At 43.7% G+C, this 24,428-nt stretch overlaps 1 protein-coding gene and 1 pseudogene across 4 annotated transcripts in view; one reads left to right on the top strand and one right to left on the bottom strand.

Annotated features, from left to right (window-relative positions):
• MED14 (mediator complex subunit 14) overlaps positions 1–24,428 on the bottom strand; it is an 82,272-nt gene that overhangs the window by 18,605 nt on the left and 39,239 nt on the right. For all 4 annotated transcript variants that reach the window (XM_058659010.1, XM_058659012.1, XM_058659011.1 and 1 more), the window contains exons 17-23: positions 18,495–18,655; positions 18,257–18,403; positions 16,225–16,316; positions 14,519–14,671; positions 13,716–13,985; positions 6,645–6,785; positions 899–1,010 (exon numbers count right to left, since the gene is read on the bottom strand). In XM_058659010.1, coding sequence (XP_058514993.1) covers positions 899–1,010; positions 6,645–6,785; positions 13,716–13,985; positions 14,519–14,671; positions 16,225–16,316; positions 18,257–18,403; positions 18,495–18,655 — 1,076 coding nt within the window. The remainder of the gene's footprint in view (positions 1–898; positions 1,011–6,644; positions 6,786–13,715; positions 13,986–14,518; positions 14,672–16,224; positions 16,317–18,256; positions 18,404–18,494; positions 18,656–24,428) is intronic.
• LOC118760434 (ubiquitin carboxyl-terminal hydrolase 21-like) lies at positions 19,183–23,286 on the top strand (annotated as a pseudogene).

The raw sequence follows: 24,428 nt of genomic DNA, 5'->3' as shown, positions 1-24,428 counted from the left end.
GATCCCATATGGGAAATGGTTCTACTCCCGGCAGCTCCACTTCTCATCCAGCTTCCTGCCTGTGGCCTGGGAAAGCAGTCGAGGATGACCCAAAGCTTTGGGACCCTGCACCCGCGTGGGAGACCCGGAAGAAGTTCCTGGTTCCCGGCTTCCGATCGGCGCAGCACCAGCTGTTGCGGTCACTTGGGGAGTGAATCATCGGACGGAAGATCTTCCTCTCTGTCTCTCCTCCTCTCTTGTATATCTGACTTTGTAATAAAAATAAAATAAATCTTAAAAAAAAAAGTAGGCCCTGCAAATTTCAATTTTCAGTGTGAACATCTAAAGCCAAATATATCTGTTGGCATAAATCAGAATTTTTTACAGTTTCATAATGTGTCCTGTCTTCTGTTCAGCCCAAATGCACTTTGACGAGGTACTTCACGAAGCAACCAGCAAGGCCATCTTGTCTAGACAGTACATGACCTGATCTGGATGCTGGGGAGTCGGCTAACCTTCATATCCACCAAAGCTGAGCCCCCCTGTTTGTATAAAGCACTGACACAGTAGGAAGGCACCCATAGATACTACATAAACAGATGGGGACTGATTTCCAATGCAATTTTATTTACAAAGAGGACAGGCTTTGACCCTCAGGCTTTAGCTGGCCAACCTGTAACAGGTTGCTGTGATTAGAATTCCTCGGATGTGCTACAGGTCAGGTTGTAGGGGGACAATGGTGCCACTTAATTGAAATCTTTTCAAGTGTTCCTGAGCCATTAGCACAAATTACACCCAACTCTGACATAATGAAGAAACAGCAAGTAAGTAGCCACAGACCGGGATGCACAGTGGCTCCCATCCATACGTGTGTGTGCTAGATTTGAAAGCTGTACATGACAAGAGAGTAAGATCTTACCTGGAGACTGTGTGTGCATCATAGAGGGAGACTGATTAACTGTGCTGTGATAAGACGTAGGGGGTGAAGTAAGAGGGTAAGCGCCTGATGTTCCTGGCTGCTTTGGAAACGGCTGAAAGAACAGAACGAAACATTAAACTTGGCCAACCATCAACAGACTAAAGACTTTACCTAATGAAGGCTACATTGTTAGCATCTATGCACTAAACTGGTTACCAAATAGGAAACATGAGTTAAGAAAATGTGCAAAACAGATATCAATAAAGCAGTCCTTTAAACACTCTTTCAAGGGCCTGGCGTGGTAGCCTAGTAGCTAAACCCTCACCTTGCAACCGCCAAAATCTTTAAAAAAAAAAAATCTTTTCTTAAAAGTAAACTCTTTTGGGCCCAGCGGCGTGGCCTAGCGGCTAAAGTCCTCGCCTTGAATGCCCCAGGATCCCATATGAGCGCCGGTTCTAATCCTGGCAGCTCCACTTCCCGTCCAGCTCTCTTCTTGTGGCCTGGGAAAGCAGTCGAGGACGGCCCAAAGCTTTGGGACCCTGCACCCGCGTGGGAGACCTGGAAGAAGTTCCTGGTTTTGGATAGGCACAGAACCGGCCGTTGCGGCTCACTTGGGGAGTGAATCATCGGACGGAAGATCTTCCTCTCTGTCTCTCCTCCTCTCTGTATATCTGACTTTATAATGAAAATAAATAAATCTTAAAAAAAAAAAAAAAGTAAACTCTTTTAAAATGTGTCAAGACCGCATCTTCCTTGTTTCTGATCTTGAAACATCATTCTTTCTCTCTCTTTTTTTAAAGATATATTCTTCATTGGAAAGGCATATTTACACAGAGAGAAAGAGACCTTACATCCACTGGATCACTCCCTAAACAACTACAATGCCTAGAGCTGAGCTGGTGCAAAGCCAGGAGCCTGGAGTTTCTTCTAGGTCTCCTACGTGGGTGAAAGGGCACAAGGATTTGGGCCATCTTTTGTTAATTTCCCAGATACATTAGCAGGGAGCTGGATGGGAAGTGGAGCAGCTGGAACTTGACTGGCACCCATATGTAATACTGGCACCACAGGTGGAGGCTTAACCCACTACACAATATTGACACACCCAAAATAATTGCTTTTCAATCTTCTAAATGTTTTATCCTCATTTTGTATACCATATCACTGATTTTTCTATATCATTTATCCACTATTTCACTGATTCTAAGACTTACTTCCCCACACTCCAACATCACTGCAATCAGAGCGCAGTCATGTTTTGTTACTTGAACTGACCATATGTTTACTTTCTTAGCAGTACATAAAGAAAGTGCATCTTGTATTTAGTGGAGTTCTGAGTGAATAAAAGATGGTAGTTCAGCCTGATCTCTGTCATGTTTATCTTCATCTCTAGTAATGAAAACCAAGGATAATCTTATTAGTCTGTATTCTTCAAAACTGAAGTCTAATTCACAACAAACGCAGAAATCTTAAATGTCCAGTTTGGTGACTCTTCTGTAAAGGTAGCTACCACTGGACACAGACAAGCTAATATTACCAGCAGCCCAAAGGCCCTCGTGCGCCTTCCACATCTCTCCCATCTCGCCAAAGATAAGCACTGGAGCCACCTCTATCACACAAGCTTAGTTTTCCCTGTTTCTGCATCTTCTGTAAATGCTGAGTTACTTTTTATGGTGTCTGGCTTCTCTTGCTTAACATTGTCTTAGTAAAATTCACCCAGGGGAGTGCTTGTAGCGTTACTTTGTTTCTTCACTTCTATAAAATCCTCCATATATAACTATTCCCAACTTATTCATTTATAGTACTGTTAATGAACATTTGGGTTGTTTATAATTTTATGGAAAAATAATGCTGCCACCAACCTTTGTGGGCTTTTGACACATTTCTATTGCATACATACCTAGGAGCAGAACTGTTGACTCATAGGCATGTGTGACATTCAGCTGGAGTACTGCTCAACACTATTGCAAAGTAACCGTATCATGTGACACACCTTGCAGTAGTAAATGAAGAGTTTCAGTTGTTCCTAATACCAAAAGTTGGCAGGAGTTATCAGGCAAGTACTTAGTGTAATCTCACGGTGGTTTTAGTCGTACAGTTTTCTGATGTGAAATGTCAGAACATTTTTTCTGTGCTTACTGGCCATTAGGATACCCTCTTTTGTAAAATACCTTGGATCTTAAAAATTGCAGTTTCTTTTTTGTGACTGACTTGTCCTACTTTAAAGAAATTATAGAATTCAAGTTTTAAATTCACAGCTACAAAATCACATATTCAAGTATACTCTTCTACCCAATAATGTAGCATGCACCTTTCTTTTTGCACATTTTTTTTTTATTTTAAAATGAGTTTATTAAAGAATGTTCTTAGGAAGACAACAACTTCTGCTTTGTCATTTTTTAAAAAGCTATATTTTCTTCATGCTGTGTAATAAAGATAATTTAAGAGGCTGCAGAGAAACAAGCTTCCTTCTGCTGGGATTCTGATATAGCACAGTGTAGTCATTTCTGCAATGCTAGAATAAATAAAGTCTCTTCCATGTGCTTCTTCAAAAAGTGATGAGTAATAACAGAAGATGGCATTAAAAAGCCATTTTTTTCCCATTCATTCTGTAGTATTGGAGCCAATATCCTGAAACTGACTCTGTTCCTGACCCTCTGAGCCAATGCTGAGTTTCTAGCCTTATCAAACTGAAGTAGAACTTGAAATGCAAATCGGGGGTGATCTGTTGAGACTGTGAGCTCATCTGGGCTCTCCTGAAGACTGTTCCCCAAAGTGGTACTTCTGTATAACGGATATGCCATGGCTCAGGAGGAGGAATCTGTTCTTCTTTTTCAGGCTTCCACTTTGGCCAAGGTGCTCCCAGCTGCAGGGTGGACAGCGGGCTGCAGAGCACCCCAACTTCACCCACCACCTCCTTTTCAGCCAAACCACAGTGCTGGGCGCACGGCCTAAAAGTGCTCTCTTTTGCACACTTAAGCTATGTTACATTCTAATTAAACTTGTGACATTCCCAAGCTGCTTTTTTCCAATGGACTGGCTTATCAACTAAAACTGATCATTTTATTAAAAAAGGAAATAAGGCTATTTGCTAACATCAAGTAAAATGTACATAAATCCCTTACTGAATATTTTTTCTACACAAGTACCTTATCAAAGAGATTGATAGCTTACAAGGCAGTATATAGCATAACTATGCAATAAAAAGAAAGGAAATAAAATTGAAACTGTTTAATAAAAAATACTCAGCCCTCAAGAGTCCCTAACATTGAAGCCACTGTCTGAAGACATTTAGCCAAAGCTAGCAAATACTATTTTTAAAACATTCCGACTAGCATTTAAAAAATCAAACTTTCATGTTTAAAAACAAGGTTTAATGAGACCTTAAAAGCAGAAAATTTCCCAAATTGTCACTAATGCTAAATTACAACTTTTACGGAATGCCTTATTTTTGTCTTCCATCTATGTACGTCCATCTTTCTGTCTTAACTTGGAACAAATTTCTTAATTATCAATCTCATGTTCGGTATGAAATGCTACAGGTATATAGAGCTCATGGATGTGGCTCCTCCCCTGTTCCACACAGGTGTAAGAGAAATGTATAACACAAGTAAGGGGGCTTCTACAAGAAAACTCCTGCTGTGGCACCTGCTGATCAACGCACTTTGCCCCAGTGGTGGCCCAGCTTTGTTAGAGCAAGAGTATTATATTCTAGTCAACATCTGTCATTACAGTCCCGTAGCCTGGATACACAGAGACAGGTGGAATTTTACTGAACTTCTTCCTTCATCTTCATGAAGGCCAAAGAGGGAAGCAAACAATAAGGAGGCCAGAAATTCAGGGACAACATACCTGCCAAACAACCTTCCTTCAGGTAAGTCTGTTATTTTACCAAAAATGTTGACACTGAAAAGTTACAGTTACCAAGCCACCACAGCCAAAGCTGGGCATCCAAACAAGCTAAGTGGACACTGTAGGATGCTAGCTCCATGCAATGCTACTTTATGAAAGCTTCTCAAAGAGAAGCAGTGAGCTCTTTTACAGACCAAATCTGAAGGTTGTGTCAAAGACACCTTTGCATATAGCATACTCATGCAGCAAAAATGGAGCCATGGGAGATTTCAGGCCAGAGATAGACGCCTTTCCAGAGCCAAAGGACTGGAGAAGGGGTGAAGGAGACAAGGAGGAATGAAGGATGACCGGTTGCCTGCTAGTCCAGAAGCCTAAGTGGAGAAACAAAGGCTCACCTGGGGGCCTGTTCAATTATCAGAAGCATCAAGATGCAAAGATGACAGAGCATAAGGCTCTCCAATGGGCTCATCCAAATGGCCTGAAATGTGTACAAATCACTAGACATTTGGTTCATGTTGCTCTACTTTAATAACATGGGCTTTTCAATACAACTTTACATCTCTTTAAAATAATGTATCTGGGATGACACTGGGTGCCATTTTTCATCCCAGGTTCTGATGTGATTGAGCCGCTGGGAGTGGCCACCTGCCCTTCTCTCCACTTTCCCCAGATACAGGAAGGAGACTGGAGGCAGCTGTCTCATCACTTTCCGCCATCCTTGACCCTCTCTACCATAATCGATGGTCCACAGGAGCATGAATCCCCCTCAACTCGGTAAACATCAGAAATAAAATGGATTGCTATTAAATATATATACATATATATGTATACACACATACTTATTATTTTCTTTGAAAGATACAGAGTTACAAAGAGAGAAGGGGAGAGAGCAAGAGAGAGAAATCTTCTATCTGCTGGTTCACTCTCCAAACAGTTGCATCGCTCAGAGAGGGGCTGGTTCGAAGCCAGGAGTCAAGAGCTTGCTCCAGGTTTCCCACATGGATACAGGATCCCAAGGCCATTTTCTGTTACCTTTCCAAGCCATGAGCAGGGAGCAGGATGGGAAGTGGAGCTGCCAGGACTCAAACTAGCAGCCATATGGGATACTGCTGTGGGCAGAGGTTTAGCTCACTACCCCACAGCATACTACCTACTCTAATAACATGGGCCTTTCAGGACGTGGTAAGGACGCTCTCCTAAAGATCTCAAATCCCACAGCTGATGTTTCCACTGCAGCAAGCAAATAACACCATCTTAAGCACACAGGTGATCACAATGTCTGAGATTCATGCTATCTCAGGCACTATTCACTTTCTACCACTGGAAGCCATGTTCCCCTTCCTAATAATTTCCTGAGGGGTTGGCACAACAGCTCAACTGGCTAATCTTTCACCTCCAAACACCTGGCTGCTCCACTTCCCATCCAGTTCTCTGCCTATAGCCTGGGAAAACAGTGGAGGATGGCCCATGTTCTTTGGGGCCCTGTACCCATACAGGAGACCTGAAAGAAGCTCCTGGCTCCAGGTCAGCTCAGCTCCAGCCATTGCAGCCATTTGGGGAGTGAACCAGAAAATGGAAGATCTTTCTGTCTCTCCTCTCTCTGTAAACCTGCCTTCCTAATAAATAAATCTTAAAAAAATAAAAAAGAAAGAAAGAAAGAGAGAGAGCGAAAGAAAGAAAGAAAGAAAGAAAGAAAGAAAGAAAGAAAAGAAAGAAAGAAAGAAAGAAAGAAAGAAAGAAAGAAAGAAAGAAAGAAAGAAAGAAAAAGAAATTTCCTAAGCACCGTGGGCCCACCACAGACATCTTGGTCTTTCAACAAATAAGCTCCGACACTCCTAGAACCTGTGAAGTTACACCAATGTGACACTATATGGAACTTTGACTTGATATTTAGTACCTGTTGCTGGGGTGGTGGCTGCAGTTGTGATATTAACGAATCCATCATATCTCCTCCTATAGGAGACGGTGGATTATCATCCTCATTCACAGACCTTCTCCGAGCATCCTGGTTGCTGTCAACAAACATATTCAGGAACGTCTACAAACAGAAACAGATAAAATGCAGGTTACTACCTAGCTGAAGGAAAACAGAAATAAACATATGTCCATCCCTGAGATTATTAGGACAACCTAAAAGAGACAGTGCACATTGTGAAGGAGGGTAATTGAGGAGGGTAATAAAAAACAGCTAAGTACAAAATCTTTCTCAACTAAGAAGAATTACACAAGCAAAGCACTGAAGAAAAAAGCACACCCTGGCACCTCTTAACGCCAGGTCAAAATATTTCTTATTAACCTCTGACCGAGGGCCCGGTGCGACAGTGTAGTGGTTAAGGTCATTGCCTTACATGCACCAGGATCCCATATGGGAAATGGTTCTAATCCCGGCTGCCTCACTTCCCATCCAGCTCCCTGCCTGTGGCCTGGGAAAGCAGTCGAGGACGGCCCAAAGCCTTGGGACCCTGCACCCACATGGGAGACCTAGAAGAGCTCCTGGCTCCTGGTTCCAGATCGGCGCAGCACCGGCCGTTGCACTCACTTGGGGAGTGAACCATCAGGTGGAAGATCTTCCTCTCTGTCTCTCCTCTTCTCCATATATCTGCCTTTCCAATAAAAATAAATAAATCTTTTAAAAAGAAGAAGAAGAAAAGAAAAAAGAAAGTAGAAAAAGAAATTAACTTCTGACCGGAAATGGGGGAACAAATGAATGGCCATGTAACCACAATGACTCGGCAAATTTTCCATTTAGATTTCTCACTGTCAAACTAGAAAATATGACAAGAAAACTGAGTAAGAAACCTAAGGAACTTTCTTGTTTTTATTATATCTGATTACATCTTGAAACACCAGAGTGGGACAGCCTTGTTTTACAGAACGTCATCCAAAAACTGAGCAAGATCACCTAGTTTGCATCTCAGGCACAGATTCTTTAATATTTCCCACCTTCACACTCCTAAAAAATTGTCTATCATTACTTCATCAGAATCACTAGAGACCTATTCAAAGTGAATCATCCAACTTCCATGTTGCTTTATAACACAACATATGCTTCACCATTTTCCGATACCTCACAAAAACTACTGAAAAGAAAATTAAGGCACTAAGTCACAAAGACAAAAAGGAAGGCAGAAAATGGTAATCTATATTGGAGGCAGCACAGCTGATGGACGAGTGGAAATTAAACCATCTGATGCAAGAAAACTGCATCCTAAGTAAGCTGTGGGGAAAGCCAAGACACAAAGCCATTTCCATCCAGATCCCAAGACACTTTGAAACTGGCAGATACCCTTGCAGCAGGATGAGCGTGAGACTAATAACAGAAGGATTGGGTGGGAAAAAAAAAAAAGAAAAGCTCTTCAATGGACACAGAACTCCTCTCAGATCCTTTGCCACTTTCACTGAACTCACCAGATCTTCCCCGCCACCCTGGAGGAACATCTACACCACCCAGGGGGGATGCAAAATCAACTGAGAAAAGTATCGAATGAAAAATGAGGACTAATATCTCACATACTAAAAGTTGGAAAACAGTTTTCTGCTTTCACTTAACTTCACCTGAACTGGGAAACAGATGCATGCTACCTGTACGGAAAGCTTGCACACTCTTTCTTGGTACTCGCATCATCCCAACAGAAGACCAAAAGCTACGGACATCTGGAGTTAACCACCACCACCACCAAGCCCAAGTAAATAATCCTGCAATGAAGACCACAGTCAATATAGTTTTCCTTTAAATAAAAGTAAACTAACACTTAATATTTCACAAAGGACACCAAAATGAACGGGGTCAACTCCCCACTGTGGGAAGCACAGTGGCAGAAACGGAGATTACTCAGAAAGAAAGGTAAGGGAAGACAATGTAGCCTAACAGGATGTCATAAAGGGATACTATAAAATGAAATATTTATACACAAAAAGATCTTAGCAAAAAAGAAAACAAAAAACAGAAGGATTAGAAAAGCAGAAGAAAACTCCCAAAAACAGAGACACAGAGAAAACAGCAGACAAAAATCAAAAATTAAAAAAATTAAAGGACAAGGCCATGACATTAAACATAAAAACAGCAGAGGTATCTAAATGGGCTAACAGAGAAAACAAAGCAAAGGAATCATGATATAATATGTAGAAAAATCCCCCAGAACAAGAGGATGCAAATTTCCACACTGAAAGCACAATCATGTAAGATTCAAGAACTAGAACATTAAAGGGCGCAGCAATCACAGGGGAACATTGAAGACAACGAAGTGATACTTTCAAAATTGTTACAATAAATGATTCCACTTAGACATCCTCAGATTAGGGTAAACTAAGGACACTTTTAGATACAAAGTCTCAACCTTACTTTTTGATACACAAAGTCTCAACCTCATCTCCATGAAACAAATGTCCTAGAAGGCATTCCAACAAAACAATGAAGTAAACCAAGAACAAGATATGAGTTCCAAGTCATAGGATACAGGCCATGTGCCACCAGAGAAGTGAAGGAACCTCCCCTTCATCCTGCTGAAGAGTCTCAAGTCAACATTGTACAAAAGGCCTGGAGCACTAGCAGTCCAAAAGGGAGCAGATGAGAGGTCCAGGGAAGATATTTAAGATGAGGCTGATACGGCATCAGATATGCTTGAATGTACTTAGAGAAGAGTTACATAATGAGAGGGGGGTAAGGCTGAGTTAGTGAAGTACAGAAAAAGCAATGCTAAAAAAAAAAAACAAAAAAAAAAACAGTTAATAATTCCCAAGAAGTGTTGAGCAAAAAAAGGAAAAGAAGGGGAAAACATACGGTGCAGCATTAGGTTGCAGCTTGGGGATACCCACACCCCACATCCCACATTGGAGTGCCTGGTTCAAGTCCTGCTCCTCCACTTCTGATTGAGATTCCTGCTAATGCGCATTCTTGGAGGCAGCAGGTGACAGGTTGAATGCTTGGGTCCCTGCCACCTAGGTGGGAGACCCAGTTGGAGTTCCAGGCTCTTGACTTCAGCCTGGCCCAACCCTGGCTGTTGTGGGCATTTGGGGAGTGGACCAGCAGATGGGAGATCTCTTTTATCTGTCTGTCTTTCAAATAAAATGGAAAAATAAATAATTTAAAGAAATAAAAGTAATTATAGTAAACTAAATGCAATGGCGTTTCCATATTCATCGTAACGCAAACACTAAAAAATTACCTAACCAGGGGCCTGGCGGCATGGCCTAGTGGCTAAAGTCCTCGCCTTGAACGCCCTGGGATCCCATATGGGCGCCGGTTCTAATCCCGACAGCTCCACTTCCCATCCAGCTCCCTGCTTGTGGCCTGGGAAAGCAGTTGAGGACGGCCCAATGCATTGGGACCCTGCACCCGCGTAGGAGACCTGGAAGAGGTTCCAGGTTCCCGGCATTGGATCGGCGTGCACCGGCCCGTTGCAGCTCACTTGGGGAGTGAATCATCGGACGGAAGATCTTCCTCTCTGTCTCTCCTCCTCTGTATATCTGGCTGTAATAAAATGAATAAATCTTTAAAAAAAAAAAATTACCTAACCAAATTGGTATCTAACCATATTGCCAAGAGAGGAGGAAAGAAGAATATGTTGATATACTAGGAGCAGCCTGAATGTGTGAAGAAATGCACTAAAATAAAGAAAATTGGAAAAAAGAAAAATTATTGTCAGGACCAGTGATATTGTGGCACAGTATGTTAACCTGCTGCCTAAGCCCATATGAAATCACAGGTTCAAGTCCTGGCTGTTCCACTTCTGACCCAGCTCCCCAACATGCCTGGGAAAGCTATGGAAGATGGCCAAAGTCCTTGAGTCCCTGAAGCTACATGAGAGACCCAGATGGAGCTCCAGGCTCCTGGCCCATTCCCGGCTGTTGCAGCCTTTAGAGGAGTCAACCAGCAGATGGAAGGTCTCTCTATCTCTCCCTCTCTGTCATTCTACCTTTCAAATAAATAAACTATATCCTTCAAAAATAAAATTGTCATTTCCATTCTGAGAATCAGATAATTCACTCAACCAAAATGAGAGCCAATAGTGGTAGGAGCTTGCTATTTAGAGATACAGATAGAACTACCAAGAGAATCAGCTATTTGAGAGCTGAAAACATGTGTGTCTAAGGAGCAGGACAACGACAAGAATGGCTGCAGAGGACTATTTTTCAAAAGCCTCCTAGAATGATTTAATCACAAACTATAAATATATACACATGCACTATAGAATCTCACCAGAAAATCTAGCAGCTCTGGCCCATGACCTTACATTTTAGAAAAGCATCAGAGTCAAGCTGATGACCAAAACTTTTCGATAATCAATGATAAAGACTACTTTCAAAGTTCCTTAGAGTTCCAAAGAGCGAGCTTGACTCTCTTCAGTAACTTTCACCTAAATTATCCACTACAGGGTAGGAAAAAAAGGAAAGGATTTTCTATCATTCTGTACACATTGGCACAGAACTTAATCAGAACTCGAAGCTGCACAGTAAATAGATAAACACTGTTGCTTACAAGGTGGCTTGAAAAACTCCAAGGCAAAAATGGCATTAATTGATAACATGCATTTTCCATTAACTGTTTGAAGCCCTTTCATGAAAAATTTAAATTAGAATGCATTGTTTTTGCTGAACACTGGCTGGGAACAGGCTCAGTTGGGGAGCTAAGGGGACACCCTAGCTGGGTTGAGGTTCGCACCAAGGGGCATGGGGCTGGAATGGGGGCTGTGTTCTGGTCAGGATACAGTTGTAGTCTCCCTTGGCACAAGTGTGGACTGGGATTGGACGCACCAAACCGGGCCAGACTCCAACACCTTCTGCTGTTTTAGAGGACCAGGGTAGAAGTGGGGCAGACTAGGCTAGGTCTCATGCCCTACTGAGCCACGTATGTGGGTATGGACGAGCCGTGGCTGGGCTGAAACATCCAACAGCAAGAACCAGATTGGGTTGAAGGTCAGTCAGGAAAAGCCACTGTTCCTGCTAGGACAGGAGGTGAACTGAGTAGGGCTGGCTCATGGACCCCCCGGTATGCGTGAAATCTGGCACTAGGAGGGGTTCTGATGGAGGAGCCTGGGCAACTCCTCTGGCAGGACACAGACCCTGCAGGTAAGCACAAGAAGCATGAAAGGAAACAGCCCAGAGAAGGCCATGGAAAGTGTCCCACTGGCATACATTTCGCATGGGTCCGGGGTAGACCACGCTGAACCAGTTCATGTCATCCACTGGCAAATCTAAGCACTGGAATAGAGTGCGGGTCAGGCCAGGTTCGGTCACGACAAAAGCAGTACACAACACGGAATGCCAAGGTGAGGTTACCTGTGCCAGATGTGACCGCAGTGCCCAACAGCACATGTGAGAACCAGGAAGGGAGGGGGCAGAATTGGCAGGGGGATTAAGGGTTGGTTCCCTTGCTGGACAGCTACTCCCACTGGAGAGCGTGAGCTGGGTTGGGGGCAGACCAGACAAGGCAGGGCTACAACACCTGTGGGCCTCATGTGAGCTAGATCAGGGAAAAGCCAGGCTGGGCTGATTGATCCTACTGGTACAATCTACAATTAGAGTGGGTGAGGGTTCTGGGAGCTTTGCTGCAGCATCAGCTGGTAGAGGCTAGCACTGGGGGCTAGTTCTGTCAACTTAAACCACAGAATCACCTGGAGAGTGCATAATCCGGGAGTGGGAGTGACCTGGGATGGAAACAGTAGGCTCCTCCCTCTTGGGTTACCACCCCCATGGAAGGGCACGAAAACTAGGACAGGGCCTGGGGTGGCTAAACAGAGAGACACCCAACAACATCCGTGAAGGCTGGATAGTTGAGCTGATTAGATGGAACTAGGCTTTAATACCCATTGACATGTATGAGACCCAAAGGGGATATGGGACAGACTGGACTAGTCTGCTGTACATACTGGCAAACCAGGGCAGGGGGCGCACCTGGTGAGGGTTATTGTGGGTCGCTCCAACTAGGCTGCAGCACACACTGGTTTGTGTGAGGGCCAAGTATGTGCTGGGCAGAACCAGGCTCGACTGCAGCACACATTGGTTCCAGTGGAAGAAGACAGGGCTGGAAACAGAACCAACCCAGCAATTGCAACTACCAGTTGATCAGGGCAATGGACTGTGCCGGGCCCTGTGCTTTCTAGTACATACAAGAATCTGATCTGGGAACACCTCAGACAAAGCTTCTTTGGGGATCCCCCCAATCGAACTGCCAGTCTCAGAACCCTAACCATCAAAAGACAGAGGACAGAACAAGTCAATCAACCACCTCAGCTATATGTTGGCAGTGAAAAACTGGGCAAATGGAGACTCTGAACTATCAAAACCACTTCAACAAGACCCTTGGAGCATGCCCCACATCTGGGACATGGGGTGGGTGGCAGACTGGATGGGGCTTCTCCCTTAAAATCCCCTTTTACCGGGCCCGGCAGCATGGCTTAGCAGCTAAAGTCCTCGCCTTGAAAGCCCCGGGATCCCATATGGACGCCGGTTCTAATCCCGGCGGATCCACTTCCCATCCAGCTCCCTGCTTGTGGCCTGCTTGTGGCCTGCTTGTGGCCTGGGAAAGCAGTTGAGGACGGCCCAATGCCTTGGGACATTGCACCCGTGTGGGAGACCCGGAAGAGGTTCCTGGTTCCCGGCATCAGATCGGCGCTCACCGGCCCGTTGCGGCTCACTTGGGGAGTGAATCATCGGACGGAAGATCTTCCTCTCTGTCTCTCCTCCTCTCTGTATATCTGACTTTGTAATAAAAATAAAAAATCTTAAAAAAAAAAATCCCCTTTTACCTCAGATATATGAAGGAAACCATATGGAACTAATTGTCTTACCCATTTTCCTGTAGTGCTTGAACCTTTTTACCCTAATTATGCAAAGATTGTCAAAAATTAATTAATTAATTAATTAAGTTTTAAAAAAGAATGCATTACTTTCCCATTAGTTTCACCTCAAAGGAATTGTTTGAGATAATTTTTATAACTACTCATGCTAAGACGCTAAAATCTGTTACCTTTAGTCCTGGTGCAGGATAAAAACCTTCAACTAACTTGCTGTTATCAAAAAGACTATATGCACCATCTCGTATTGCCACAACACCTCGACTCCGGCAGTATATGTCAATGCAATACATGTTCCTGAAGGCCAGTCTGATGTGGGTGGAAGATTGTGGCAGAATGGAGAAGCACTGGTAGGCAGTGTTGGTTCTCTGCGTCAAGCCTAACATTGGCACAGTGGGGAGTTTGTTGATGGCATTTAGTGGAGCCTGAGTATCAAATAGTACCTGTAAGGAAACACACAGAGAAAGCAGCCAGTTTTTGTACAGTTGTTAAAATCTCAGACTTCTCAATATATAAACAAACAGCACAAAAGAGATAATATCCTTCTGGCACATTCCAGTTTCTTGAAAAGAAGATAAGGTAGGTCACTGTATCCACTTTGAATCTTAGGAAAATTTTCTAAGAAGCTTTGAAGATATAAAAGATAAAGGTACCCATCATTGTTATTAGACACAAGTAAGTACGCATTTTTCTTTTAGCGGTTTTTGCCTGAAACACATCACATTTTTCTTTTTTTTTGAAGCTCATTTTTTTTTTTATTGATTACATTGCATTATGTGACACAGTTTTATAGGCACTGGGATTCCCCCAACTCCCCCATAGTGGATTCCTCCAGCTCGTTGCATTACCACAGTTCAAATTCAGTTGAGATTCTTTCATTGCAAGCATCTACCAAGCATAAAGTCCAGCATCTTATTGTCCAGATAAGTTCAACGGAAACACATCTCATTTTTAGACAGAAAATAAACTGAATTACCTGTAATAGCTGAACCACATTTGGTGTTTTATTGAACATTTCTTGAAGCTGATGGAGAATGGTATTATGACAATTACTGCAACCTGAGTTAGGGCCAACAGTTCCCAATGAAATGTGAAACTTCTGGTGGATGGAATTCCATTGGATACTAATCTAAATCAAAGAAAAATTACAGAAACTAAGAAAGCAACATATTAAGTTTAAAAAAAAGTTAACAGGCAAAATAACAACCTATTTAATTGAGATTAGCTTTTGAACACTAGCTTTAAAATAAGACTTGACGCAAATTCCAGATGTGCTAATATGGAGCTAGGATATTTCCTGAACACATGTATTAGCAACCTTTGACTCAACAGAGCACAAAGATACTACAGAGAGAACACTGATAAAACGTAACTTGCTCAAACTCATTTAGTGTTTTGTATTTTCTATTTTTCTTGTGAAATGAAGATTAACAGCAATCTTAGCTCTATTGACCAAGGAGCACTATCACAATGCAGAAAGACACCCATCAAGAAAGCATTTGGTTACTAGATCTTAAAACACTTTGGGAAATGTGACATTACCTAAGTAACAAAACAACCCAAACAGAAGCAACCTGGCTGAATTTCCATATTAAAATTTTATCATTTTACATACATGGAAGAGAAAAAATAAGGAATTGTAGATTATAAGGAATACCTTCAAGATTAAGAAAAAGACCAAACTGTGTTAACATTCATTGACCCATAGCAGACATACCACAGTGTTCATAACTACTCACAATGTAATAATCATATTGTGATTTGGGATCAGTGAAGAAAAAAGTACAAACCCTCAAAGTACATTATCTCATCCAAAACTTTTCAAGATTGTATGCCCCATCAAAGAAGGGCATGAAAAAGTTAAGAATCAAGGCATATTTTTTTAAAGATTTATTTATTTTTATTGCAAAGTCAGATATATAGAGAGGAGGAGAAAGAGAGGAAGATCTTCCGTCTGATGATTCACTCCCCAAAATGACCACAACGGCCTGTGCTGCGCCAATCCGAAGCCAGGAGCTAGGAGGAGCCTCTTCCAGGTCTTCCACGCGGGTGCAGGGTCCCAAAGCTTTGGGCCGTCCTCGACTGTTTTCCCCGACTGCTCAAGCAGGGAGCTGGATGGGAAGAACTGCTGGGATTAGAATCAGCGCCCATATGGGATCCCGGCATGTTGAAGGCGAGGACTTTAGCCACTAGGCCACCACGCCGGGCCCACAGCATATTTCTTTTAAAAAGCTCTGAAAATTGTATGGCGCAGTAGCCTAGTGGCTAAATTCTTTGCCTTACACACACAGGGATCCCACACGGGCGGCAGTTCGTGTCCTGGCTGCTCCATTTTCCATCCAGCTCCCTGCTTGTGGCCTGGGAAAGCAGTGGAGGATAGCCTTGGGACCCTGTTCCCACATGGGCCACCCAGAGGTGGCTCCTGGCTCCTGGCTTCAGATCAGCTCAGTTCCTGCCTTTATGGCCTCTTGGGGAGTAAATAAGAGGATGGAAGATCATTCACCCTCTATCTCCTTTTCTTTGCATATCTATCTTTCGAATAAAAACAAATAAATCTTGGGGGGAAAAAAAGCCCTGAAATTTATCATTTTATCCTTAATTTTTGAGCTCTTATTTCAAGGTAGTTTTTATTTTTTTTTACTTGAATCTTTAAAAAGTTAATGAGAAACTCCACAGACTTACTGAGCTCCCTTTGGTGGTCCCATAGCACAAGATGAGCTTTCGATAATTATAAACACGAACTTCTGAGAAAATATTTAAATGAGCAGGTATGTCTAAACAAAAGGAAACAAACAAAAAAGGATATTCATAAACAAAGTTTTAAAATATAAACTTGACAAGTTCATTGCTGCAGTATTATATGTCTAGAGAGAAAGTTCTCAACATAGTAAGTCTTTAAAAAAAATACCCACCGACACAAGAGTCTACTTTCATTTCTACAAGAGGACAGAGAAGGAGGCAAAATGTAGCAGTCAAGCGTAACAGCGAATGAGCCATACTTCTAGCTCTGCCACCTTTTAGCTATGTGACCTTTGGTGAAACTCACTGACTCTGTCTGCGGCATGCTTTCCTCGTTTATAAAGAATGAAGGCACAGCAGGAGGGTTCAATTAGCTAATCCTCCCCTTGCAAGCACTGGGATCCCAGTGGTTCATGACCTCTCTGCTCCACTTCCCATCTAGCTCACTACTTGTGGCCTGGGAAAGCAGGAGAAGACAGCCCAAAGTCTTGGAACCCTGCACCCGCCTGGGAGACCCAGAGGAAGCTCCTGGCTCCTGGCTTCAGATTGGCTCACCTCTGGCCACTGCAAGTACTTGGGGCATGAACCAAGGATAGAGGATCTTTTTCTCTGTCCTTCTCTCTGTATATCTCTCTGTATATCATTGCAGCCATTTAGGGAGCAAACAAGTGGACTGAAGATCTTTCTCTCTGTCTCTCCTCTCTGTAAATCTGCCTTTCCAATAAAAAGAAGGAAATTTTTAAAAAAAAAATGGAGGGGGAAGGGAATGATCCCTATCTTGTACATAATTATGAAGATTAAATAAGTTAACACAAATTGTTCATAATACTATACGGTATATTATAAGTATGTGTGTATAGGTGTATATTATCTGTGTATAAAAGTTTTTGGAAAAATAACAGTGGTTTTTCTCTAGGGGAAAGCAACTGAAGTCTGAGGTGAAATGGATACGTTGAGGCTGACATTGTAGCTCAGCAGGTCAAGTCACCAGTTTGCATCCAAATCCTTGCTGCTCCACCTCCAGTCCAGCTCCCTGCTAATGCACCTGTAACGCAGTGAAAGATGGCCCAAATACTTGAGCCTCTGCACCCATGTAGCCGACCCTGAGAGAGTTCCAGGCTCCTCTGGCCAATGTGTATATCAGTGGAGTGAACACATAGGATGAAAATAAACCTTAAAATAAAAAACTTTGGGGCCCGGCAGCGTGGCCTAGCGGCTAAAGTCCTCGCCTTGAAAGCCCCGGGATCCCATATGGGCGCCGGTTCTAATCCCGGCGGATCCACTTCCCATCCAGCTCCCTGCTTGTGGCCTGGGAAAGCAGTTGAGGACAGCCCAAAGCTTTGGGATCCTGCACCCGCGTGGGAGATCCGGAAGAGATTCCAGGTTCCCGGCTTCGGATCGGCGTGCAACGGCCCGTTGTGGCTCACTTGGGGAGTGAATCATCAGATGGAAGATCTTCCTCTCTGTCTCTCTCCTGCTCTCTGTATATCTGACTTTGTAATAAAGAAATCTTTAAAAAAATAATAAAATAAAAAATTTTAATGGCCACTTACTTTCATTAGCTACATTTCTTCAGGTTGTTAGTTGTTTTTGGGGTGTGTGCGTGTGTGTTTTGAGTCTGAGTTACAGAGATACAAGGAAAGACACATAGAGATCTTCCATCCAATGTTTCACTCCCCAGGTGGCCACAACGACCAAGGCTGGGCCACGCCGGGCCAGGCTGGAATCCAGAGCTTCATCAGCATCTCCCACATGAGTGCAGGGACTCAAACACTTGGATCATCTGCTGCTTTCACAGGTAATTATTAGGGAACTGGATCAGAATTGGAGCAGCTGGGATTTGAACAGGTGTCCATATGGGATGTTGGAATCACAATCAACAGCTTTACGCACTGCGCCACGATGTGGCTCTACTTCCCCTACCTTTTTTGTTTTCTTAATTCATCAGAGAAAAATTAAAGATTCTCACGCATACCTGGCAGAGAACGTGCAAATTCCAACACACACTCGTAGAGTCGGGCAATGCTATTCCAGTCGTTAAGGAACATTTCAACCACTTTTCTACCTCCAACAGGTTCGGACAATGAATTTTCATATGTCAGATAAACATGCCGGGATGGTCCTACAGGATTAAAAGGGAAGACTGATAGAAGTCAATACTTTAAACTAAAGAAACCAAGGAACATGTGAAGACAGTGTGAGAAACACCTTACCTTGCTCCCTGGTAGAAGTGCCATTTAGTGGACAATTTGCAAACACCAACTCTGCCACCCATGTGCGATTATTTCTACCTTGCAATCGGAAAGTACAATCAAGAAGAGAGCGGTCCAAAGCCTTTTGTGTTTCCTCACTGACACCTTTACAGGGAGGAATTCTGGTGACAAAGGAGAGCACATTAAATGGATTTCACACAGCAAAGACAAAGCACAAAGCACATGCTACCAGGCAGGGGGGTGACACTGGAGTCTCAAATTATACTTCTAGACAAAGTCTGCAAAGGAAGGAAGAATTCACAATTAATACTACTTTACCCATTTGTTTTCACATAAAAATAGTTAGTACTCTCACTTTCACAAAATATCTGTCTTTACCCATATTCTTGTTATTTAAAAAGACCACAGCTTTACAGAATGGCAATCAAGAATAGTGGTTTCCTACAAAATCTGCCCAGAACAGCCTCAAGGAGAAGCTAATGTGAACAAAATACTCTAAAATCACTGTTTGAAGACAGAGTGATACAGCACAAAGAAGAGAGGCTTTAAAGTTAAAAAAAAAAAAAATCTGTATTTGAATTCTGATTTGGCCTCATTTACCTCTCTTAATTCAGCTTCCCAACTATATATATAAAAAAACATTACTTCATAAGTCACTGACTTTTCTTTAAACAAAGGAAAATCACTAATGGTAGCTGATATGGCAAGTATGTTAAGTCTACTCTGAAGTAAAACCAAACCCTGCTTATTTATTGAACTCCCACGACAAAATTTCAGCTGCCTAAAGTCAGCCTGCTCCTCTGTAGAAGTAACCCTGTGTGTGATGGAGCCTCACATGAATTAACCCATTTAACAGGTGCATTGTCAGAAAAACACACAAAGGTTATTCGTAAAGCTTACTGAGGGGCTGCAGTTGTCACCACCGGTTAAGGGACTGCCTGCAATGTTGACATCCCATTACGGGTACTGGTTCATGTCCCAACTGCTCTACTTCCAATCCAGCTTCCTGTGAATGTGCTGGCCCCACCTTTGCTGTCCTAAAATTACCTATCTCTGCATTTTTCTTCCATAATTTTATAAAGGATCTTATTTATCACAAAATATTACAAGATAAGTAACATAATTTCAGTATTGAAATAAATAAGCCGTGCCTGTACATCATAAACATCATGTCAGAGGAGGCAAAGAAATACAATGGATGAGCTGGAAAACCCCTGTGGATATGGTCCCCAGACCGCTGCCTCTGTCGGCAATGTGAACTCAGGAGAATGAAAAGTTTACTTCAGAGCTCAAAACCAAGTATCAGGAGCTATGGGCTGTCCTCAAAACTTTGGTTTCAAGGCTCTTTTTTTTCTTAAACACATTTATTTTTACTGGAAAGTCAGATATACAGAGAGGAGGAGTAGAGACAGAGAGGAAGATCTTCTGTCTGCTGATTCACTCCCCAAGCGACCCACAACGGCCACAGCTGAGCCAATCCAAAGCCAGGAGCCAAGACCCTACTCCAGGTCTCCCACGCAGGTGCAGGGTCCCAAGGCTTTGGGTCGTCATCGACTGCTTTCCCAGGCCACATGTAGGAAGCTGGATGGGAAGTGAGGTCACTGGAACAAGAACTGGTGCTCATATGAGATCCTGGCACGTGTAAGGCCAGGACTTTAGCTGCTAGGCTATTGCGCCAGGCCCTGGTTTCAAGGCTCTTTTAAACCATAGGATTAAGGTTCTTTTCAACCAGCACTATGACTTCAGAAGTATATCAAACACATTTATTTGAAAAACAAAAAGAACTTTAGGAAAAGGTGCCCAACTTTAAAGCAGTTTAAACATCAACTCATATTCCTTAATATATTAAATTCAAAATCAACTCATATTACTTAATATATCTAGGCGGCCATATGTACTCAGTGCATTAGCCTAGTGGCTAAAGTTCTCGCCTTGCATGCACCAGGATCCCATATGCACTCCAGTTCGTATCCCAGCTGCTCCATTTCCCATCCAGCTCCCTGCTTGTGGCTTGGGAAAGCAGCAGAGGATGGCCCAAAGCCATAGGATCCTGCACCCATGTGGGAGACCTGGAAGAGGCTCCTCCTGGCTCCTGGTTTCAGATCGGCACAGCACCGGCCGTTGCGGCTCACTTGGGGAGTGAATCATCGGACGAAAGATCTATCGCTCCTTCTTTCTATAAACTTGACTTTACAATAAAAATAAATAAATCTGAAAAAAAGATAAAGTACATTTTAGCAATTACAGGCCCAGCGCCGTGGCCTAACGGCTAAAGTCCTTGCCTTGAATGCCCCGGGATCCCATATGGGCGCCGGTTCTAATCCCGGCAGCCCCACTTCCCATCCAGCTCCCTGCTTGTGGCCTGGGAAGGCAGTCAAGGACGGCCCAATGCTTTGGGATACTGCACCCGTGTGGGAGACCTGGAGGAAGTTCCTGGCTTCTGGCTCCAGATCAGCACAGCACCAGCCGTTGCGGTCACTTGGGGAGTGAATCTTCGGACGGAAGATCTTCCTCTCTATCTCTCCTTCTCTCTGTATATCTGACTTTGTAATAAAAATAAATCTTAAAAAAAAATTACATACTAATCAGACCAATGCAGGATTTAAATTTAATGAAATCATGTTGAGACCTTTTTTTTCATTTCTACACCCGATCAACAATGAACAGCATTTAGTACACAAGATTGCATTTTAATTTATTCATTTCTACAAATGATCCTATAAGTTTTAAATAAAGCAAGCAAAATCCAGGATTAGAGCAGATTCTTCCTTTAAGATTACTGCAAAAAGAAGCTAAACTACATCAAATGCTTTCTTCCTATGAAGGAGTCATGAGTTTAGAAAGGGGATCCTGAAAATCCTCTTGTAAAAATACTAATAACAAGATATTTCCGATATCTTGCAATCCAGGAAAAATAACACCTCACAGAATAAAACACAAGAGAGACAGTGAAGCCAGTGGCCGCTGGCTGGGCAGGACCAACAAAGATGGCAGCGGCCCCTGCAGCTAAAGCTCCAGGGAGGCCTGCGGGGAGATGAGCCGGGAGCAAAATAAGGTGTCCCTAAGCTGGAGCCTGGCCCCCATTAGCCTCCCTGGCCACCTCATGGGGGACAGGTCCAACCTGTATTGTCCACAATGCCCCTGGCCTCTGAACATCTCCTTTGCCGAGATCCCAAAACCCAAGAGTCACCTATTAGTGTCCAGCACTGAGTGGAATATAAACTACCATACATCACTTGGGTCCGCAGCAAGGAGCTCCACAACCCAGCCCTGGGCCAAACCCCATTTTATGACTTCAGCCTCCCCGGGCAAGTCCTCCAGATGAATGGCTCCTAAACTGGAGCTGGGTTCCAGGATGGACCTTAGGCCCTCGGACTGACCTGAGAGTTGTCCCTCATGGCTTGCCACGCCCAACTGAGGCTCTGCCTCTGTCATCCAAGCCCAACTTACTCCGTTTTAAGTCAAAGAAATAAGGACTTGCATCCCATGGGGATTGCCTTAGGAGGGTACTGGGGTGTTGGGCGGGGGTGGCGGCGGGGTTGCCCCGAGCCACCTGGTCCTGTGGCAGGAACCTCCCACTCTGAGGTGCAGCACCTCCCTCCACCGCCTCAGAGGCGTCCCTGGTCCCGCCCACGCTGCTCAGCTTCCGGTCAGAGCCCGCTCCTCCCCACGGCTCCTTCTCCTGGTATCTAGCTGGCCCTCTGAGCCTTTCTTACTCTGATGCAAAATGACTCATCACATGCTGCTCTGGGCTCTGGTCACACTGGCCTCGAAATCTGGGAACAAGTGCTTCCAGACTGCCATGCTTCAGCGTTTGGATAGCATCCGGCCTCTTGGACTTCCGGCAACAGGTGCCTGGAGGCGGTCCAGCTTAGGAACTCACTGACTGCCTTTGCAGACGTGACCAGTGCCTCTTGAACCATGACTCCTGCGAAGCTGTGCCCCTCCTACTAGATTCCTAACCATCTTCCAGAAATATATTCCCTCTTTCTCGGGATACAGCCAGAAAGATACGCAGAGTTCCTGAAGCTCCTCATGGAGCGACTGCACCTTGGAATCAACCACCGAGGCTGTCGAGGTCCTGAAATCCTGGAGGGGCTCTGCTAGAGGAACCTGAGTTAGGTGCTCATGAAGGAGCCAATTTGATGTGGAAATGCTACCTGGAATGAGACGTCAGTAAGACTGTGAACCTATCTGTGGGCTGGCTGAAAATTCTCAAGGGCCAAGCCTGTGAGTTTTGGCTCCACGACCTTTTGAGGTTTTTTTTTGTTTGTTTTTTTTTTTTTGGTGACCTGTCCCTGCCCATCCCCAAGAAAGGATTTGCTGAGGTCAAGGTGTCTGCAGAACTGTTTCAGCCTTTTCAGCAAGGAGGAAGAGGTAGAGTTGGAGTATACCCTAGTGTGTGACCAATGTCAGCAAAACACGGAGTACCACATAGTTTTCCCTGAATTCAGGTTCTCCATCTGAATCAATTTGCCACCTCCCAAGGCTCTATCAAGCAAAACTGCGTAGGTGTAGACTTAAAACTGCAGCAACTCAACCTGGGAACTTTGCCAGTAACAAACCCAGAAGCCATGTATACCAGCTGTATGCCCTTTGCAAACACTTGGGCAGCATCTACCATGGCCACTACACAGCCCTGTGCTAGTGCCAGCCTGGTTTGGTTGGCATGGCTCCAATGACTTTCATGTATCCCCTGTCAGTGAAAACCAAGTGGCCTCCAGTGAGGGGCTATATGCTGTTCTACCAACTGAGGCAGGAGCCCACCAGGCCCTGTGAGTGCCCCTTCTAAACCCTGGCACCTGTGAAACCTTTTCAAATACCCTTAAGCCCCAGGCACCCCATTTACCTCAGAGACTTGTATTTTTGTGTATTTTTTAAGTGTGTGTGGGGGGGCTGTAGCTCCTGTTATTATTACTATTTTTTTTTTAATAAAAAAGTACCCTGGAGTGGGGGAGGAGCACAGGGTGGAAGGGGAAATCCCTGAGTCTTGAAACTATATCAGGAAAAATAAAGAAGCTTTTTATAAAAGTACACTTCCCACCTGGAGGCTCTCTTGTTTCCCAGCTCCCTGTTCAAAGCGCACCAGGGCCCAGCCCATGTACAGCACCCAGACCTGATGCTATATTACTTTTCATGAATAAATTTATTATGAAGAAGTAAAAAAAACACAAACATTAACATTATTGGCTTATTCACAGATGCCAATTAGAATGAAAAACAAACAACAAAATGCATCCCTTCCTGCCAAAATCCTGTATTTTGGACCCAAATTGTAAACTTCAAGGATGGCCCTCTAGTTTTGCCAAGTCCACACTGTATCACTTTATAAAGCACATGTAGCACATTCATTTTATTTATTTTTATTTAAAAAAAATTTTTAAATTTCTATTTTATCTGCAAGGCAGACAGTAAGAGAGAGACAGATGGGCATCTCCCATCATCTGGCTCATCCTGTTAATTCGTAGAGCAGCCACTGCTGGGCCAAACTGAAGTCAAGAACTGAAAACTTACTCCAGGTCTCCAGCGAGGACGAGACCCAACTACCTGGTATCTTTTAGATGTCTCCCAGGTTGTTTTATTTTTAAACAACCTCTGGCTTGTTGTCCTCTGTCCATTTGCACAAAATCCTCCTCCCATCTTCTTCTCTATACGCCTACTGATCTACACCAACTCAATTACTATCACCATGGTGATGACTTGTCCTGACTGAACCTGTTATACCTGTTACCTGAATAAGCCTCACTTAATACTCATCCCCATCTGCTAAAAAGATGTCAAAGAGCCTCTAACTTAGCAAAGCCCTTTCAAACTCACATCGGCAAGGTTTCATCTCTCAGAAAGCCCTGTCTCCATCTGTTATTTCCCCAACATAAAACTAAGCAGCGTCTTGGCTACCCTCCTCCTTCTCATGCCAATACCACTGAATCACCA

Source organism: Ochotona princeps, chromosome X (genome assembly GCF_030435755.1).
Source record: "Ochotona princeps isolate mOchPri1 chromosome X, mOchPri1.hap1, whole genome shotgun sequence".
Taxonomy (NCBI): domain Eukaryota; kingdom Metazoa; phylum Chordata; class Mammalia; order Lagomorpha; family Ochotonidae; genus Ochotona; species Ochotona princeps.
Note: the sequence above shows the minus strand (reverse complement) of the source record. Positions and strands in the feature narration are given on the sequence as shown.